At 42.1% G+C, this 22,219-nt stretch overlaps 1 protein-coding gene across 7 annotated transcripts in view; it reads right to left on the reverse strand.

Annotated features, from left to right (window-relative positions):
* Positions 1 to 22,219, reverse strand: part of MACROD2 (mono-ADP ribosylhydrolase 2) — an 885,719-nt gene that overhangs the window by 82,962 nt on the left and 780,538 nt on the right. For all 7 annotated transcript variants that reach the window (XM_057423319.1, XM_057423323.1, XM_057423322.1 and 4 more), the window contains one exon: positions 3,815 to 3,896. In XM_057423319.1, the coding sequence (XP_057279302.1) occupies positions 3,815 to 3,896 (82 nt within the window). The remainder of the gene's footprint in view (positions 1 to 3,814; positions 3,897 to 22,219) is intronic.

Consider the following 22,219-nt stretch of genomic DNA (forward strand, 5'->3'; position numbering starts at 1 on the left):
TCACTCATAATACTAGTAGCAATGAACCCAGCTGAGCCAGAACTGCAGGGAAGGATATTTTATTTGCCTGAAAGATATGTAGCAAGCCATTCTCTCGGATTAAGCAGAGAGAATTTGCCAGCGCAGCTGAAGGGAATGGCTGGGCTACTTCCTTCCACCAGGAGACAGAACTTAACTGGTAAAAAGAAAAGGAATGATTAGAAAGAGTCACTGTTTGTTGCACCTAATGCATTAGAACAGTGATCCATCTTAAGCACAGGAGGTTGGTTATTCAACCAAAATAGTCTTCCACCGTTGCTCTTTTTCTACCAGGACATAAAACCGCTCCTCAGCAAACCCCCAAAGGTTCAACAGAAAATTCTGTGTGGATCAGGACTCTTTACTTTCTAACCCAGTGCTTTTCTGGACAACCACTAGGATGAGATCCTAAGCCTGAGTAACAGATGAAGTGGTGTTCCCCTTGGAGCATGCTGGCTTTGGCTCGGGTTCTGTACAGGCTACTGATTACTGAGATTAAATCAGAAATGCTGAGGCTGTGACAACTGTCTCAGCATTTCTGAGCAGCTTTGCTACACTCCTAAGACATGAAATTACTTAGAACTCTGCCTCTTCCCCCTATATATTTAAAGTTTGCAAATGACAAGGCTCTTGGCAGTTGTCTTAATATCAGTACTATTACTCGACTAATTTCTTTGGCATTCCACTTGCAAAATAGGCCTAATGATATGTTCAACTAATGGAACAATTTCCCCATATCTATATTCCACTTACTCTAATGCACTGAGGTGTAACTCTCGCTTCATTTCATTATCACTTGACTAGCTCAAGCACTTCGATATCTTTTTGGATTTATTAATGCACCAGGTTTAAAGTAATAACTATTTATGTATATAACTCCAGGAATATATTCTTTCTAAGCTTTTTTGTCCACATCTATTAAAGTAGATACATTTCATAATGTTTCGGAATGCGAGACATGCTTTAAAAATGTCTTGATGTTTTTTTCTCTAAGCTTAAAGCAATATCTCAGTGTTATTCTCTCCTGCGAGTGTTCAGATAGTGTCCTATTAATTTAAATTTAGGGCAAGTCTATCCTTAAAGACTTTCATTTCACTACATTAATAGATTCACTTAACACCAAAACAAAAACACCAGAGTTTTGGCAATTCCTTCCAGAGTCTAAATATCAGGAATTAACTGTCAAACATAGAGACAGTTGCTAATTCCTTGACACAGAGCCACGCTGATGAAGTCCACTGTGCAAGAAACCAATCCTGCGGAGAGATGGAACAGCCCTGCAGAAGAAGTCTGCTGAAAACTCATCCAAGTCCTCTAGGTTAAATGCAGATGGCAATTCACAAGACACCAGAAAAAAAGAGCAGACATGATGGTCATCTGGTAATAACCATCCAGACCTTCAGCTGATGTTCTCACCAGTAGGCTATAGGTGATTGAGGATGGGGCTCACTTCTGCTGACATCTGTTGTAGTGGTGCTACCCTGCAGAAAAGCATCAATTCAAGATGGCAAAGAAAGCCTCAGACTGTATATTGATTGTTAGGGTAGTCCTCCAGAAGATACACCCAAATACTGATCATTTCTCCAGGGATGCTTATGGAATGCCATCTGGGTAGCATGTATCTTCACTGCATCTCCTTGCTGAAGGTCTAAGTGACTCCTAAAAGGACATACTGAATGTCTGTAGTGATATAAGACATTGCAATCAGATCTCCCGAATCACTGACTACTGACCTAACCACAGGAAAACCTTCTCTGAACTTTGGATGCTAAACTGTTTCCTTTTAAAGCTCTGGTTCACCAGCCAGTAGATGCTCAGGTCCTTTTGGAAAACAGCATCATTAAGGCATATCAAAGCTGTCATTCAGAATCATTAGTTAAGAGAAAATTACAGTGGGAAGCCTCTTGAAAAGAGCCCTAAGATCTTTTACCAATCTATACCAGACTGTGGCTGCTGAGCACTAAAAGGTTCTTCTCTGGACAGCTGTTTGTGTAAGCATTGGACCAACCCTTCTGCACAGTCACATCCCTCCTAACCACTGCATTTGCTGCACCTTAGAGGGTCCCTACCACGACCCCCTCCTCATGGTCACATATCAAATTCCCAGTTTTAGTTCAAGCAAAAAAATTGCAAACATTTCAATGCATGAGGATAAACATACTGTTAAAACTGTGTTACAACTGATCGTCTACATAATGTGGCGCAATGCAATTCTACGTCTTTATATAACAGGACACACGACCACACATGTTCTCTGCGGACAGTTCAACAATGACAGGTTTCTAAAACCCTCCAAAACAAATTAGTCTCTCATCTTCCTCTCTTTTCCCCTTTGAGCTTGTCATGTTTCAGCTCTGAAGCATCTTCTTGTCTCCCAGGCTTTCAAACCCAAGCGGGTTTTACATTTACAACAACAATACCAGCCTTTAATCCATGATTTCAAAGACCTTAACGATGAAGGTGAGTATTATTACTCTAATCTGTTGACAAATTGACACTGTAGTTTACTCTTGCCTAATCTGAAGGGCAAGAATGCAGGCAGAGCACTGCCACTTTATCCTATGTGTTGGGGTACACTGCCAAAAAAAATTATATCACACAATGAATGGATTAGACATGAATGCAGTCTTTGAAATGCATGTTCAATGTGCTCCAGACGAAAATATTAAGCAGTTAGACACCATTCTATGCTACCTGAATAATTCAATAGGTCTTTAAGTTTCAGCTGTCAATCACCACAAACTGGAGATTACAAAGTCATCTACAAAAAGCTTTGTTCTAGTGAGATGAGACAGAAACATCACAATTTCCATACTACCAGCCAAAAAGAAAGGAAAAAACCCACTGTGGCTACTGTGACAACACGGTCCTGCAGAATTAGTAGACACACACACCACACCAAAGCTCTGCTTCCTATTACTCAAAGGCCCATTCCACCAGACAGACAGACAGGACAGCGAGTATTTAAGTTGACTCCCACTTCTGAAATGGGTGATAAAACAAAATACTAAAACCTGGATCTTGTCACATATAGTAGGACTGACATCACAGAAAACAAAATAAAAAGGGAGAAGGTTAGGGCTGATAAAACCCCATGAACACAGATTTCTAATGATATATGATAAAAATATATCACAGGCATATGGGGGAGGGGATCAAGGGGGATTAACAAATCTACTATCCACCACATTTTCTTAAATTCTAGGAAGTAACCTCCCATGTGAAACATAAGATGAATGGCTAACATTTCCCAAGTGCTCCAGCGAGAGCCATCTTTCTCCCATTCATTCTTGCACAGGGACAGCTCAAGTTTAAAGTTCTCATTCAGACACAGTTGGGCTCTAACCCCTGTGGTATCTTTTCAGACCCAGAGAAACCCTACCAGAATCGTTAATGAAAGAGCAAAGCATGTACAAAGTGCATGGAAAAGCAATATACACTAGGAGTTATATACATTAGTGCAAATCATTTTCTTCTCAGAGTCAAGAGAGCCAGCGCCACATACCAGGTCTCAGGAGGAAACACAGATACAGCAGAGAATGAAGAAACTAGCTGCACTGAGCATACAGAAGCAGGCCTTGACTTTGCAAAAGCATTATCACAAGTAGTTTTGCCGGTTCACAAATTTTAAATGTCTGCATTTGCCCGGGATCAGAGCCTCTATGTGCAGCTGATCTTAAAGAAAGTTCACATTTTAACATTCGGCTGAGGCAGGGAAAGAAGAAAGGACGCCAACTGTTTCCTTTTTGATGCATCATTTTTCCAAGTCAGATGGCACTTGGTTACTTTTACCTACCTAGAGGGAAAAACTCGCCCATTTTCTTCTTGAAAATCTTGTAGTCAACCTCCAAAAAGACGCAGAAGATGATCCGATCCACCTGTAAGAAACAACATTATTCACAGTGAAATGATCCCAATCATAGACATTAGAAGAAAATAATAAAAGCAAAGAAACTTTTAAGCCAACATGCTTTAATGCTCCAGGCAAGCAAGACAACATCACAGGGACATGTGTTTTGACTATTGTGTGCCTGTATTGTAATTTATAAACAACATTTGCAATCACAGCTCACAACTGTATCCTTTGTTAACTGCCTCCTGTTTATGCAAACCACTCTTCAGCACAGTATAAATGACTTTTGGCATCCTAGATGAGTACTGGGATGCAATGTTTGATGAAAGAGTCACATGGGGGGCTTCTAATAAGCATACAAAAGAGTAAATGGGTAAGCAAAGAGCTCTTTCTCCAACCCTTGTCCGACAAACCTATTGCAAAACCATTTAGTATTTTAAAATGGCTTTAAAAGGTTTCATGCGGCTTTAATTTACATGAAACCACTTACTCTTGCTATAATACAAGCAGAATGCAGCAAAAACAAAAGCTGATTAGACGACAGGTAGCACACAGGGTAAATAAAACATTTAATATGCCATCTACTTAGCGAGGCTGAGCATATCAATGAAACCACAGCCCATAATGTATGCGCCACCCACCAATGACTTCAAATAAACTGCTCGGGACATCACTGTGTGTGAAAAGCTTTTCTAAAGGAGACCAAAAAGAAGCTAAACAGAATGAAAACCAAACACAATTAGGAAGCCTTTAAGACTGAAAAACACCTACAGTGGACTTCACCCCAGCCTTGCTATTCCTTTGTTTCATCTGTTTGCACAGCCCAGCATAAATTGTCTCTGCAGCCAAAACCCGGCTCTGGGAGGGAGCTGTGGAAGTCAAAAACACCTTCCCACAGCTGAGCTGAGGGACCTGCAACCCAATAATCAAGTTTTTCTCTGAAGTGTGTGAAAGCTTAACTGGAGTGGGATGAAGCCCAAGGAACAGGGAATTCAGCATCTTGGCTGGCATTATGCTGCCCTCGTGTCTCTACGGGCAGTAAGCCGATCTGTCGTAGCAGAGCTCCTCAAGAGTGCCTTTGCACACGCTAGAAAAGGCAGCAGCCTCACCCTGCAGGGAACCCAGCAGGAGGAACGCTCTCCAAAAAAAAATGCCTTCTTTCCCTTATCTTCAGAAGAAAATGCTGTCCTTTTGCTAGAGTGGCTCTTCGAAGCAAAGTACAAGTCTTGGCTTCAAAGATACCATTGTGCTGAGCAGATGAGGATGTCATTTTAGAGCTCTTTTTGGAGCAGCCTGGTAGAATTCAGAAGGGAACAAGAGCAGGCAATAACTGCTTATGCTGGAAAATGCTAATAGTTGGTACCAAGGACATCTGTGAATCAAAGGTGTCTGCAAAACCTGAAAGAGCGAACTGCAGGTAGGAAATAATAGACTGAAGGTACATGTGATTTGTGTGTTAAGGAAGAAAGAGGCTTGTGAGCAGGAGAGAAAGCAGCAGGGCAGAGCTTGGGCAGGCACTGCTTGCTAGGCAAGATCTGTGAGCAGAGAAACTGCCTGTTGCTGCCTGCTCCTACGATGTCCACAGAAACAAACTGTTCTGGGCATCCCTCATAAACAAACCAGGCTAGGCCTTAGAAGTATTCACCAGCTACTCTCCCTAAGGGATATACACAATAAAGAATTCAAATACCGGTTAAGTGCTCAAGCCAAAAAGCCACACTCATCTGTGTACTCTCAAACATATAATGTTAAGCACTAATGACAAGAGGTGCCATATTGTACCTATATGAGAGTTTCCACCTAAGAAAAGCGTGTCTTCAAGAGGGAAGCTTTAGACAGTGAATGCTTAAATTACGTTTCTTGTGCAAATTGGTTTAGGGTAGTGCTGGGCTGATGCTAGATTGTCATCTTCTATCTCCGCCTCCCTAGCAGAGTAGATACTCAAATCATTACTGTGATAGGCTCAATACATGAACCAGGAGAGGCATTAGAGCAAGGATGACAACTCATAAACCACAGGAGGAACGATATTGTCGGGCAGAGAAGTTCTGAGTCCTCTTCTTCTATAGATAGTTTCATATTCTCCTCTGTAATTACTAGAGGCATGTCCCTCATTTTATCCAGTTCCACTTCTCAAGGTGTTCCTTTTATTTATTCTGCGCAGTTGATAATGATAAAACTTTTGCAATTCTGAGAATTTCTGCTACTTCTAATATAATCCCTTAACTTAAAGATAGGGAATCTCTCTAGAAATGGAAGACTATTTCAAAATTTCTAGCCTCCTGAGTGTACACATCCTATATATAAACCTGTTCAGTTTCTTCTTGGTGTGAGAAAAAGTGCTCTATTTTTAAGTATGCATAAGATATTGTGATGACAGCTGAAATCCTGTGTTTATCTGATTGAATGGCATGTGTTGGCAGATAGTAAATCTGAAATTAAACCATATTCTATCATCCTGCCAGTCATTGACTATTTTATCTAACATCCCCACCTAAAATAACTTGAAATTAGGTACGGAAAGTAACCCTTGCCCTCACTGTTCCCGTTCCAAATACAATAAGGAAAGGTTTAATCCAAGTGACTAGAAACCTGCCTTGCCTGCCGGCTCACAGAAGCTCTGTAGGCCTTTTGGGATGCGCACTTATGAAAGCTTCTCTGTATTCAAAGAGGAAATCTCTGCTCTCATGTGCTTAGGAAATGCCAACTTGATTAGATGTTTCATGCCGCCCCTTTGCAGAGGGCAAGGAATAGGCCCCCCAGGACCCTCCCAAGCATGCCCAGGGAGCCTCCAGTGTCTTTTGTAGGTGCCTGGCTCCTCCACAGCTGACCAAGCACCACTGAACTGCAGCAAAAGTTTAAAGGAACTGCAAGTTGAAGGTATTAAAGCTCATCCTTGATTGACAGCTCCTTTCTGGATGCCGGTATTAGAATCAACCCTCCCCTGTCAGAGCCTGATTACATTCTGCTCGCTTCAAAGCTATGAATAGGTGGATCAAAGAACCCCCAAATTAAGAGCACCACAACACAGGAAGAAGGGAGCTGAATTACATGAGCTGTTCACTTCGTAGGCAGCTTCACAGCTCAAGGCTGCAAGTACAGTGATTGTTTTCAATATATTTATATGTTTGTATATGTATATATATATCTATATATATATATATAAATCTATTTTTTTCTTGGGCCCTGCTCTCCTTGCCAGGCTCCATTTACTTTGGAGGGGGGATGCCTTCCCACTGGTTTTGTTAGCTGCACCTGATAGGGATCTGTAGACTTCTCACAGGGCTCAGGCCGGTTTGTAGTGGAATGGACACAGAGTCAGTCATTGACACAAGGATTTTACAGGGATACAACCAAATCTAGTGAACTGAAAACCCTTCCACTGGGTATAAGAGCACCATTGGTCTTAATAGCAGCAGCACTGATCTTAATAAAAAGAAGCTAGCAAAAAATACCTCCTTCCTGGTTTTTATGCAGTGGGGTTTTGTTTGTCTGTTTTTTTCCCCTATGAGTTTGAGAGCACTTTGCATATAGCAAGTTTTAAGATTATTGGTGGGTTAATGCACCTTGGGTTAGATCACTCAGAGCACTAATGGTCTGGAAGAGTTCCATGGGAGGCTGGGGCAGGCGGGCGCTCTGGGACTGCACTGTCACTTCAGCATGGGCATGATGAAAAGCTGCTGGGGGCCACACAAAGCACTCGGCAAGGCTGGGAGCTGCACCCTCTGCATAGCCGAAATGCACCTACATGCAGACATCACCAGCCAGAGGCAATTCAGCTCACAGAAGGCAAACAGAGTAAGATGGACATGTTCTGCTTGAAGAAATGATCGCAAGCCTCCCCACATCCAAGGCCACAATAAAGTAAGAGTCTGCTGACACTTTCTGGCAACTTTACGCTCTTTATTTATGGATTATTTGAGAACAAATAAAAGCCCAGCCTTCCTAGCAAACTAAAAGCACACAACAAGTACCCTGAAGGATCCTTTCCTCTACAGCAGTGTGCAGGAGAACAGTGCATGCATATGCACGTATCTGTGACTGCAGCCACTGATACAGGAGTTCACACTATACAGCTGTACCCATATACATTTTAGGATCAAAAGTGTCTCAGTTTTTATCTCCGCTCTATTGCTGTGGCCTCTGGCAGGTTTCCCCATTCCTCTGACTTCATTTCCCTATCTGTCTGGGGACAGTACTACTCAGTTGTGCACTTAACGCATCGCTACAAAGAGGTATTGCCAAGCACAATCCACAGGACAGCCAAATGCTGTCACACGTATAGCTGTATATATACCCAGGCACCAAGCTGCATATATCAAGCACAGATTTAAACAGAAAACTGATCAAAAGACATTCTAGACTATTCTATCTAATGAATGTTTCCATGTCATTGCCACCTTAAGTCCTAACAAAATGACAGCATTTCAGCGCTACTGAGTATTTCAGGCATATCCCCAGTACCAAGACGTTCACCCAGCAGGCAGTGACTGCTTTTTATCATATGCTGCAACAAGTTTCATCATAATTTAAATCTTACTAGAAAATACACAATAGAAAAACAATGCGAACTTGTAACAAACGTTTCCTAATCCCAAATCAAATTAATGGTAACAAACAACAAAGAGACTGAAGCAGCTTTCTGCTCTCTGCCTGCACAGCAAATCCCTTTTACGAAATGCCTTTGCCTGATCCCTCCGGGACCTGTTGTTGTAAGGTGATGGTGAACACCAGAAGCTTGCTGTAACATTTTTAGTTTACCAAACATTCTGTGGACTTAATTCAAAACTCAGTGAAGCCAAACAGAGGCTTTTTATTGAGTTCAGCGTGGTTGAGTCAGTGCCTATGCTCCGTAACACCAGAAATAAGATTTGCCTCCTTAAGAATTAAAGTTCTACTGATATCCAAATTTCATTAACCTAAATCTTCAGATACTTTCTCAAACATGCCATTAACAGTCACAGTGCAGAGCTGCCTGTACCCATTAAGACTCCTTGACTACAGTGCCTGTAAGTGCCCTGAACCTTCAACAGTGCCGCAATCCCACGTTTTCCCTCTGCTCGGGTAGCCCTGCTGGCTTTCTATGCCTGGTAAGACTTCTCTTGTAGAGACCAGTGGGAACAAACCATGTAAGTCAGATTTCCGAAGCCTTGTCTCATGGAATCAAAATCCCAGTTGTGGAAAGCAAAGAAGAAGGAGGAAGAGATTTTTAATGCACTACAGGATCAGGCTACAAGTGTCCTAGCTGGTCCCTGGTTACTCTACTTGTGGCAAGGGCTCTGTTTGCTGTTCTGAAGTCTACATCTCTCTTCTCTCTCTTGCTTATCTTCATGGATAACATTTTCCACCTCTTTCTTTTCTGTTTTTCTAACAGAGTTCCTCCCTGCCCAGGACAGAGCTGATGTTTTGAACTGACTATATACAGAGGTACACTTCAAAAAGACCAACATCTGTTTCTGTCCCCTTAAAGTACTGGTAAATGATGCTTGTGATGCTGACTGTCTCCCCTTCAGCCTACCCTCTGCCCAATTAGATCCTCTGGTAATCCTATTGCAATCAACTAACAGATGGAGAAACCAGCTTTGTAAAATAACACAGGCATCTGCCATATCCCTTGCAGCAGCTGGGATCAGCTTTGCCAGAGGTGCTGCCTTTCCTGAGCACCACGCACATCTGGCCAGCTGTCCAGATAGCAGTTTGCCTGACCAAAAAGAAAGAGGAGAGAGGACTTCATTCCACTTGGAAATGATCCATGGTTAAGGCCAGAAGTTTTCACACATTCCTTCCAAAGGTGAGTGCTTCAGGCACTATAAAACCTACTCATTTCATAGCACTGTAAATTAAAATTCAGCCTCCTGGTATTATTACTAATTTCACAGAAACCATTAAAGCACAGAGCTTAGCTGACTGTCTGCTCCTTTCGGCATGACATCACGGTCTATAATTGCAGAATTAGTCTCAAAAAGAACCTCAGCCAAGTATTTATGACAAATACAAAGCTTCGGCGCCGCTTCCATCCTCATAACAAGATTTAAGTGGGGCAGAGGTGTCAGACTGGTGATACGCTGAATTTGACAATCAACGAACTGTGTGATGATGTTCACAAAGCAATTCACCCAGCTTTAAGATCACCTGGCCCAGCTTCAAATCCACTGCAGACCTGAGCCAAACATCCCCCCCCTTCTCATTTACCTGAACTTGCAGCCTCCCAGATGAGCCCAGCTACAGGCAAACAGGCAATCTTTAGATCACCCATCAGTGCTGGGGGAGGCAAAGATGTGCTCTCTTAGGACAAAGCTCTTTGATTTTCATGGATTTGAGTTTTGAGATTCTTTGAATTTTGTGTAAAAACCTAACTAAAAATCCACATTACTCTCAATCTCCTGCAAGTAATGATACTAATGGAGCATTGTGATGTCACATCAAGAGCAAATACCTGTTGAGTACCAGCTGTGAAGAAGCAATTCAAACCATTATATTACTTAGGCAGTCATTGAAAGAAAAAATAATACAAAACATGTGAGTTATAAAATGACTTATGCTTATCATAACTAGAGTGGAATGTTTTCTATGGGGGTCTTACTGAAGTTAAAAACCAGAAACAGAGAGTTATTATTAGTGCTTTAATATCCTACTTCATGATGGAGAGCACACTTTGCTTGGAGTGAAAGATAATTAAAAGTCCAAAGGCAATTTAATTAAAAAGAAAGGAAATAAAACCCAAAAACAAACCCACAAACAAAAACCCCCAAAACAAAGACTAGAAATTTATTACAAGTTTAAAATATTAATACAAACAACATCCCAAAGGAGCAGTACATAAGGCTTTGCAGCAATCCCTGCCTCTAAAGCAAAAGGCAGTAGCAACACACTTCGCAATGAAACTCAAGATCAATTTAAAACACGGTCAGAATGTCTCTCCCTCCCTATTGTGCCTGTCCCTACAGCTCTGCTCGTATGCAACAGATGAGGGCAAATTTCTCCTTGTATCATAAGGGTACCAGACACGCCACTGCAGTTATCACTGTGGCACAAGCCTATCTCCGTATTACTGAAACACACTGAAAAGCATAATACCTTGCAGTGAAGAAGCACTTTTACCCACAGATCTCCAACATAGGCAAGCATAAAGAGTTTTGTGATAGTCCTGATAGATGTCTGCCTCCAGGTGGAGATTTGACATGCCAAGGTCACAAAGAACAAGAGCAGCAGAAGTAGACCAGGACCCTGGGTTGTTTTTTTTTTCTCCTGTTCTCATTCAAGCAAAGATGTTACAGAGAAAAAAGATCCCATCAATGGTCACAAGCTTCACTGCACACCACCAGTTTTCCTCTGGCGCATCCTTCCAATGTACCCATGTATCGTGAGAATCAAAAATGATAACTCTTTTCCCCTAATACATTGGGGTTTTTTGAATGTTACTTATTCTGTGTGAGAAATCACTCTGTGTCATCAATATTTTTTTAACACAATGTATTATTCAAGGACACGTAGAGACTTCCCTTTTGGACCTGGCAACTCTCTGTGCTGAGGTCTTACTTCTTTTGTGTGAAGAAAGCACCTGCCAGACAAGCTGAGTGGCAGTCTTAAAGAAGCAATTTGGATCTAAAATAGGGAATTATGACAATGTTTTGGGAAAAATTTTCAAATGGTCAGCAACAAATTGGTATGTGCTCCAGTTACTTAAATACTGCATGATTATGTGACAAATAAGACATGATAGTCCTGAAATGACAATATAAACACAGACTATAAGATAACCAGTAGTAAATCATATAAACATAGAATCATAGAATGGTTTGGGTTCGAAGAGACCTTAAAGCTCATCCAGTTCCAACCCCCTGCCATGGGCAGGGACCCCTTCCACTAGACCAGGTTGCTCCAAGCCCTGTCCAACCTGGCCTTGAACACTGCTAGGAATGGGGCAGCCACAGCTTCTCTGGGCACCCTGTGCCAGTGTCTCACCACTCTCCCGGGGAAGAATTTCTTCCTAATATCTATCTAAAACTTCCCTCTTTCAGTTTAAAGCCATTCCCCCTTGTCCTGTAACTACATGACCTTGTAAAAAGTCTCTCTCCAGATTTCTTGTACATCCATTAGGTACTGAAGGCTGCTATCAGTCCACATGTTTGGGTGTTTTTGCTCAATAACTAAAATATTTTCACCTTAGGAAAAGGTGAAAAGCCCTGTAAAATCAGCCTAGGATTTAAGGCAACATCTCAGTATATTTCTTTTGATGGTCACTAAAACTTGTCAGGAAAGGGGCAAGACAGTAGTTTAAAAATGCATTTGTTTTTACCAAGATATCCATCAATCTGCACGATTCACTTTTATGCCACACAAACACGATGACATAAAGCCCATTAATCTTTTCCAGCTTAATACCTACTGTCCTTTGAAGATACATGTTTGGAATATCTGAAGGCGACCTCCATTTTTCACAGTTACCAGTCATAGGGCAGCTGACACAGCCAAGATAATCCTGTATTCAGCGAAACCGGGGGAATGAATGGATTCTGATGAATGTAATTTGCTATCTCAGTGACAAATGGCAAATGTGAAGAGAGGGTATGCATGCAAATATAACTGCGTTAAATAAGGGCTTGTGAAGGATAGTACTCTGAAAATATCTGATAGGCAGTTTTACAACATCCATGCATTTTCTGAGGAGAGAAATCATCAGCTTACTTAAAGTTATCATTACATCCTCATTGTGGATCTCCACTGAATAAGATGGTATTGAGGCACACAATCAAGCAGAGCACTGTAATCCCACAGGGTGAGTTTTTGCACCACGTTGTACCTTACAACATAGATTTTTCAGTATCTTCTTAGTACAATTTCGACATAGATACCTCAAAGTTCCCAATGATTATGAGCACCTGAAGTTTATTTGGGTGTCAAACCTGCAGCAGAGTAATTCCCAGAAGATGCCATGTTCCACTAAGATAAAAGTCTTTGCTGGATCCCTTTGAGGCTGAGATGTCACTGAGGGAGATTCTTGTACTCTTGATGCTTTTACCAGTTTTGTTGTAGTACTGAGGAATATCAACCAATACAATTTCCACTCCTTCCCAGGGCCAGCAGCAGAATCAGCACTACTTGCTCAGAGTCCGCCACTCTGTGCTTGAAACCAGAAATGTAATCTCCTGCTTGCCATCCCCATTGTGGCTGCTGCAAGATTCTAAATATAAACCAGCCTCAGGCTTTAAAACCACACAGAGACACCAAGTGATGGTACCTCCCACCCTTCAGACAGGTACAAGTACTTTAGGTTTGGATGCAAAAGACAGTGCCAGGAGGAGGCAGAGCTGCCTGAGGCTGGGAAGCAGCAGGGAGAGCAATGAGGATTCATGTCCTGGAAAGCAAAGCTCCCTACTGCTGTGCTGCCAAGGGGAGCACAGTGACTTCTAGGCGTTATGAGAAGCCACCAGGTCCCTGTGCAGTGGAAACCAGCTGTCAGTCCTCAACAGCTCTGCCTCCCACGCTCTTCCCAGTGGCAGGGGTGTGCATCCCCTCCTGCCATAGGATCAGGAGCACCCTGGTGTCTCCTGGCTGGGACAGAAATGTTTGTTTCTGGCTGTGCTGCTGAGAAGCCTTGAGCAGGCTCCTGAGGATGCACAACCAATGTTTGAGCTTAGAAAAAGAGCTGGAGAAACAGTTCCCAGAAGCAGCAGACGATGGCTTAAATACATTTTTAAATGCACTGTTACAGGCAGGGTAAAGTTGCAGTCACGATAAACTCAGAACCAATTTTGTCAGTGAGGTCGAGCAAAGGTTTTACCTCACCTTGGGGCTGGGGTACTCTACAACTGTTGGCTGCTGTCACTCGGGCTGTCACTACTTTCTAAATTCTGGCTCCATCTTACCAAGTTGGTTTAAAATTCAACTTACTTGAGAGTTTCCATCAAAAGAAGCCAGATACACAAGGATATACACACCTAGGACCAGGAAGATTTCACCCTAGAGAGCTTTGCACAATACCTGATTTGATGTGGAAGTCCCTCCAACCTAATGCAATTGAGAGCAGTTCCTGAAGAAAGCTCGCACTGGGTATCTCCTTTGTTTGTTATCAATTCTTTAACCATTCTCACCTTCATCCTACATTAATGTTCACGTTGGTTACTCTTTATCACAAAGCCATTGACATCAAAGCGGGGTTGGATGAGCACAGTTAAACGTTTCCCACCCTGGTGGGAAGTCAACAGCAGAACTCTGGACACCAAGTTTGTCTGATGACAGCTAGGTTTCCAAAAATCCAGTAAATGTCCCTGCACGTCTAGGGATGAAGAGTGCTCACTTTAGCCTGTATTAGCAGCACTGCTACTGCAATCATAGAATCACAGAATGGTTTGGGTTGGAAGAGACCTTAAAGATCATCAAGTTTCAACCTCCCTGCCATGGGCAGGGACACCCTTCACTAGAGCAGGTTGCTCAAAGCCCCATCATCTGCACTGTTTTGCAAGTTCTCTTTCCCATATATTCTATATTTGAGTCAGAACAACAGTGCAGAAAACACTGATGTGGAAAGTAAGGAATTACTCCCCATTAGGGCATTCAAACTCCTGTAGTGGAAGAAAAGTGAAGGGGTAACATACCTGCTACCCAGGTTATAAAGGAACAATATGCACAGGAATGTTTGCAAAACTCTTATTCAGAAAGTTTGATGCAGATAAAAAGAGACTTCGACAAAAAAAACCTAACAAAACCCCTGCTTTCTGAAGAATACAGGCTACACCACATAACTTGAAACAGCTCGGAAACCACTGCTCTTACTAAAACCTGGACTGAATCTCATTTATGTAAATATCACCTTATCCCTCTCCTTGAAGAAAATGTTTTACGATTAACTTATCTGTCATTTAGAGATCAAATTACACTCATTGATGCAAGCTATTAAAGATCATTTTTAAAGGACAAAGGCTGATTTTCTCAAATAGTGTATGTCTCTCACTCTAATGCTAGAGATAATCTATTTGCCACCTGAAAAAAGACAGAACCAGGCAGAAGAGGAAGCTATTAAATTTCCAGTACTGCTACAAAACACACTTCCATTTCCAGGATGATCACTGCAGTGTCTCTTCCAGAAAGGAAATCAACTCAGGATCATTTCCTTACTGTGCATCAGCTAGACACCAGGTAAAGTATATGTAATTTAAAGAGAAGGTCTATTTATCTCCTTCTGACATGTAAGTCCTTTTTTCTTTTTGCAGAAAGTCACTTCTTGCAATCACAATTACACCCCATTCATGCCTGAGAGACTTTGTGAGGCATGACAAAATAATGTGGGTTTATGTTAAATACGAAATGACTGTAGAGTGATGAGTTATTTTCACAGGATTTCACAGTGGTTGATTCCCAGCATCCTGAAGCAAACCAAGTCAGGAGTCTGTGTGATCTAAATGTAACCTCTGTGTGTTTCTTGCTACTCAGAAGGGAGCTCAGGAGGAACGATGAGCAGCGAGAGAAGGTTTGAAGTAAAGCACTTATTCCCCAAGAACTCAAGAACCTGAGCTGGTGGCTGGGGCAGCTCGGGAGGTGACTGCACTTCAAAGCCTGCTTTTGGAACATTTGCACCTGTGAGAGTCTGGGATCAGTAAAGGAAGATCTATGCTTGAAAGCAGACGTGATTATAGATTTGGCATGTGAGCCCAGTCTGTGATTCAGCCAGAATGTCCTCATGTGAAAGGTCATTAAGGCAGCTTGATACAATTGACAAATGTCTTCCCCAGAGGATACTGCAACTTTAATATAGGATGTTTAGAAAAAATCCGCTAGGATATAAATGTCAACTGTATGCCAGCATTTTTCACTAGGATCGGGAAGGGAAAAAAGCGATTCATCTCTGAGGGATCACTTCCAAATTAATTTTAATAGATGGTAATAGGCTGACAGTTCTCTGAAAATAGCCAGCAGATGTTCCAGTGCTTCACCGAGTCCCAGTGTCTAACCTTGGGTACACTCATTCCACAAAATCCATCTTCTAGACAGAGCTCTGTTTCTGCAGCTGGAATGCTAATGATGGCTTTTAGTGGTTTCTGACTTCTACCAGTGTGTTTATTTCTGCTGCAGATCACAGCACACGAGCCCCAGAGGTGACTAAGTGCAGATTTATGTTTTATTAGAAAGGACAAGAAGTTACCTTATTTATGGCGTGCTATCTACAGATAACCTTCGCTCTACCTATCTGCTCATCATAAGATAAAAAGCATCTAAATTACTAAGATGTTGCTCAAATACAATTGAGAACATTAGTACAATTCATATAAGCTTCTCAAATGCACTGGCGCATATAAAATCTCCAGAACCATTTATTGTCAAAATGTCAATGCTAAATGCACAGAAATGTTACTTACTTTATGCCATTAATTAACTAATGTGTGCACAGCACTTTGAAAACGTAAAAAGCACTTTGAACACAGAGAGCTAAGCAGCATTATTTTTACTCGTGTGGACTCGCTGTATGAATCATACATAATAATCACCTCTTGTGGAAAGTATTTTTGGTCCACAGCCAAAACCTAACCTAAGATTTGGCACTTCTGTTCAGTAAAGTATCTGTAAATGGTCCTGTTGGGTTTCAGCTGGAAATTTTCTGCAGCACATTCATTACTGAGTTCTTCACAGTATATACCAGGTATATGGTGCAGGTTTGTAATTAACGCTGCATAGTGAGGCAGCAAACATTTTATTGTATCCTCATTTGCCCAAAACGTTTGAGAACAGCGGCTCAGCAGCGTTAGCCGTGACTTAACTCCTTCTCTTTGATCTGTACAAGATGCAACAAGCTTACTGGATATAACACAGGATTGGGATTCCCTTTCACCTTTGTGAGAGCTGCAGCTCTCAAATTATTTTGTGATCTCCCGGTGAAAAGCATTACATGAGAACTAGATGGTATCATCATTATCTGTTTCCACGCTGTGATTTCTTCCCCTCTGATCACCCACTGTCTGGGCTTCTTTTTCCCCTCTTACCCTTTGTGACTGAAGAGATGCCACAAGCATGAGTTTTCCTTCCCAAGCTAGAGTGCAGGGAGCTTTCACAAGGTCATGTTTTGTACCTACAAGCAGATCTGTTGCATCAGCCTTGAACAAATAATGCTTGCCTATCCCATCCTCGCACAAAATTGCTTCTCCGTGATCACATTCATGGGGGAAATCAAAGTTGAAAATAACCAGAAACCAGCAAAACTTCACTATTCTCCTGTTCTGATTAACAAGAACAGTGATGACTTACAGCTGGCCTCAGCACCACCTGCAGTCAGGTCAGCCCATGTTTCCAGAGGTTCTGGCTTTCTGGTTGACCTGGCGGTGATATGTTCCATCATTGTTACAACTCTCAAATCAGGAGATATTTTATGCATACCTTGTATTTGTTTAAACACATGTCCATCCATAATATAAATTAGTCTGTGTGGGATTAACCTAACCAAGAATTTCTGTTCTACAGGTCTGTCCGGACATTCAGATTTAAAGAACCTTGTCTGTAATACGCCCCACCCATCTCCAAATCACTACCCTGCTATACCATACCCTTGATGGCTGATAAGTGTATTTATTCAGCATCGGTTTTTACTCTTGAACTAACAGAGAAAGAAAAACAAGAGTGGGAAATACCTGATGTGGTTAAAATAGATCTATAAAGCTTGGCCCTGTTTTCTCCGCTTGAAATAGAGAAGCTAATGTAGAGGTTTTTAAAAAGAAAGGAGGGATATTTGAACCGCCTGACTTTGAACAGATGAAACATTTTAGTGTTTACAGTGTAAGTTTACAAACCGCTCCTGGGGCAGCAGCACTGCGTATCTTATCCATAAGGTAAACACAGCGAGATCATATACTGGCTCCCAGCATCGTGTGGCCTTGCAGGACTAGCACTCCATTTGGCACAGCCACCACGTTGGACTCCAGAGGGGCCCCCACGCTGAAGGCGAGGGGTGCACCGAGCTTGTCGAGAGGGAGCTCAAATGCTGGAAACAGTGCTCAGCACCTGCTCGTCTTCTGCCTGGCTCCGTGGTGAGCTCTCAGTTTTCCCGGCTCACAAAGCAACATCTTTATCTCATTTTAGCTAGGCAGAAAAAGGGAAAATCGGGGAGGGCAGAGGAGAGCTGGCTGCTGTGAATGGAGTGGGCTGGCCCTGCTCTAAGTCAGTGTAGCTGCCAGGGGGCTACAGCAATTTACAACAGCAAAGTCTCTCGTCTGGCACATCACTGTCATGCAGCTGCTCTCCAGGTTCAGTAATTATTGGTGTTAAAAATCTGTACAGTCAGGATTCCAGATATAGACATTATTCAATAATAATAAGGTACAGACTTAGGTAATAATCTCCACTGCCTTTTAATCTGCTGTAGGTGGAGGGGGGACTAAAGAAAGGATAAAAGCACACATCATGCAAATACTGTAAATAAACCGTTTCAGCTCAACCAACTGACATAATAGATGTGAGCCTACCAGGCACCTCTTTTCATTAACTCCTACTGATTCCCAGTTCCCTGCAACCTCTGACGGGCAGCCCTTGATCTCATACCTGGGGTAATTTGTGGCACTTTTCCCCATTACACAGCTGGGACCTGACTGCAACACCTACAGAGATGAGCAGCTCTATTCAGGTTCATTACTACTGACTTTGCCTGCAAGTACTCACAGAGCATCTGCAGAGCTGATTTCAGAGATGACACCAACTGATTTAGCTTCTGACGTTCAGCAGCCCCGTGGTAAAATCCACACCGCATGTTCCTGTGCCTGCATTATTCGTTATTTATAAAACCAAATTATTACTTGCTGTGGATGATGTAACACCCAGCCAAAGCTCCACGTCCTTGTATCTGGTAACTCACCAACAAATTTCACTTCTGTAAATCTAATGTGCTGAGCGATAACTTGAACACGGCTAAATCTCTCAAAAGCCAAATCAATTTTCTCACGTATTTTTTCTGTTATAAAAATATCTGCTCCAGGGCTGTGATTTTTATGCCAAGTTGCAGAGCACAATGACTGTATACAGTTAAATTACAACCCTCCACAGTGTGGATTTATAATACATGTAATAGAAGCCCTATAACATTTCAAATGTGACATTCCTACAAATGCCAGTTTCCAAGGGACGCTGTATGGTGGTTTGAGCGCCCCTTGATCCATTGCAAGACACTGCCATCTTGGGGGAGGAAGACTTTAATTATTTTCTGATTATTGTACAGAATGAAGGTGGCATCTTCCTCCTTCGAAGGCAACTCTGCCTACTAATAAGCGATTCCATTGGAGAGATAGATGATTTAGCTTCTGTGGGACTAACGCAGCTTTCGGTTCCTCTGTGCCTCATTCTGTTTGCAGAACTGAAATACTGTTGCTGTAAACACCGTATTTACATCCTTAACCATCCAAAATCATGACAACAGCTTAAAGCTCACAGCATTTCACAGATTAATAACTGCGGGCATCTCTTCTGCCTTGTCATTTCTGAGCTTTTAGGAACGCAAATCATGCTTTCACCTCAGTTTTTCAACTACAAAGACTAAAACATATTAAAAGCACATACATACAATATCTTGAAAAAATAAATCAGTGTCTTGTATGCCTTCAAAGCTCACGCTTTAAGAAAAACATCAAATATCACAAGAGTTGGCAACAATGTAGACTGTATTATCTATTCTTCAGAAGTACAGGAACACGAGAAAACCACCAAAGCAAAGGCATACGACCGAGTGCAAAGTCCCTGATATGATGTGCAAGGTTGCTCTGGCTCTGACCTGTTCTGACAGAACTCAATCGGGCTCCTTTGAATATGAGGGGACACGGGTCAGGCTTTCTGGGATGGCCCTTGTAGACTTCTACCTCTGTGGAAGAGAACAATGGGTCACATCCCTCCTGTCATGATCCGTACACAAGCATCTCTGCATGGATGTTTTCTCTTTACTGTGCTGAAAAGGGAGGTGGCATTTTTTTGCAGAGTGGGTCATTTTTTCCTGAATCATTCAAGAAGGGGCTCTGAGGATCTGAACCAGCAGAAGGAATTAATTTTATTCCTGCTGCACTTTTTACTACCGTGTGCCCCAGGATGTACCTTCACTTGGATCTCTACTTCTAGGCTTCATTTCCCTGCAGAGCTCTTCCACTGGAGCCTGTAACGTGGCACTCAGGAATAACACCAATGACGTGAAGACCTACTGCAGCAATGCCGCCAGGCACGGAGCGAGCAACGTTGCAGCAATCGGCTGTCTCACACTCAAAAAGCTACCGCTCTCCTAACTCTCCCCTCACTAAGAAGAAACTGGCAAGAAATGCCCAAAATAATCTTGAGAGGATCCCACCTTTGGCCTTGGAAGCCTTTTGTGGGATTTTCTGTACGAGGTTTCAACCTGACCTAGTAAGTTTGCCCGGAAAGTTAATGACTTCAATAACGTTGCCTGTTGCAAACTCCTGTGAGTGCGTGTTGCTTGATTTGAGAGTCCATGAGTCCAGGTGGTGAGTGGGGAAGTGCTGCACACAGGGTTCCTTCGGTGAATAGCAGTAGAACTTGAAAAGAAAACACTCATTGTCAGTAAACACTATGGCCACGGACAGGTTTGAAAGCCTGCTACTAAACATGTTCTGGCAACAGAAAGTAGCTATTAAAAATATTTTCAATCAGAGGAACTGAAACGTGCTCTCTGTTGAAATGAGACAAGTATACAAATCACTGGGTTTAGGAGTTTTTATGTTTTCTTACCCCGCCATAACATTCAGAGCCATTTGATTCACATTGTATTAATTTAAAAGGTTCAATCTGCCTTAATTCAGAGCAATTTTGATTTCAATTCTTTTTATTTTATCATTTTTTATGTGCTATTCTTTTTCTTTTCTCTTTCTTTCATTTTTTTCCCTCCTCTGAAGCCAGGTTACAGCAGCTCATCAAAAGGAAGCGGCCTGAATTTTATCTTACTGTTATTGTGATATAGCTGCAGTGGGCAATCTAATCTCATCAAGAAACAATTGCAGTAAAGATATCTAAGTGGATGTCACAGCTCTGCTGAAAGATAATAAAGTGAAATGAACCAAAAAAACAATCTTTCCAATACAAATCACATAGTTAAGTTGTAGTGATTTGCAAGCAGAACAGGAGCGCAGGAGGAGGCAGATACAGTCAGAAATGCCCAACAAACACTTCCAAACTATTTTTAACACATTTGGCGAGTGCATAATTAAGGGATTTACAACATTAAAACCTGGAGCTGTTGTGCAGCACTACACTAAATGAGACAATCAGTAACAAGGGAAAGGGTGAATTACACACCTTCCACTGCAGTCTGAACTACTGTCTCGTAAGATAAACACTATTGATTGCTTTTAAGCCTCCTCTCTATTAGAAAGGGACTTCTAATTTTGTGAAATCAATAATAAAAGATAGCAGAAAACCCCAGATTCTCTCACCATAAGCCTGCAAACAGGAAAGGGCAGAACCTCCCATTAAACTGGAAGATCATCCCTGATTTGCAGGGTGGAGGATTTGCCCCTTGGGCCACATTCTTCTTCAGCTCTGAATCTGCATCAGCATCCACAAACTATTGTTTTAATTTCCTGGCAGAACAAAAATGTCTTGCCACACGTGTTTTAACATCATTATTTTTTCCCCCTTTTTAATGTCAGCTCTGCCTTCAGCACGTGAAAACCAACTCCTTAAGTAGTTTAACAAATATCTTTTCTGTTCCAAAGCAAAGCTTTTGTTAGGGACCAAAATAGCATCAGCTTTCAAGCTGTGGGGTCCTTTCTACTTCCTTTGTCTATTTAACAGCAAAGGAATGGGGTGGCAGTATTGAATTACCAATGCTGATGTGCTGGGAGGCTGCTTGGGTCTCTGCTTTCTGGTGGGTTTTTTGGGGGAGGGCTGTTTTTAAAGGCACATATTATATAAACCCAGTAGACAATCCCAAATCTCTAAGAACAGATATACACAGAACACTTCATAAACCACATTTGGGCAGACAGTGTGCACTATATACCATGCAAGATGCCCAACGTGCCTTCCAAGAAAAACACCAGCACTGACTGAACACAAGCCAAAGATTTTCTCATTAGCATGAAGAGAGGTTAGGCAGGCACCCAGCCTTTCCCCCTTCTGTTTTCCATTTACAGCAGCAACCACTCCTAGGCATGTTATACCTAACCCACAGCTGGATCTTCTACAAAGAAATAGTTGTGGTTTTGCCTGACTTCTACTGCTAAACTCCTGTCTGCTTGGAATTCGCATGATTTCCTCTGAAACCGGTGAGGTTTACCATAGTATGACACTGCTTTTCCTACAGCCTAACTGGGAACGGTCATCTCAGGCTGGTATTAAAATGGCAATTTCAGTGGTGACTTTCCTGTTAAAGCC

This window comes from Pezoporus wallicus, unplaced genomic scaffold, assembly GCF_028554395.1.
Source record: "Pezoporus wallicus isolate ANWC-B61680 ecotype Strahan unplaced genomic scaffold, APGP_CSIRO_Pwel_v1 contig_4191, whole genome shotgun sequence".
Taxonomy (NCBI): Eukaryota; Metazoa; Chordata; class Aves; order Psittaciformes; family Psittacidae; genus Pezoporus; species Pezoporus wallicus.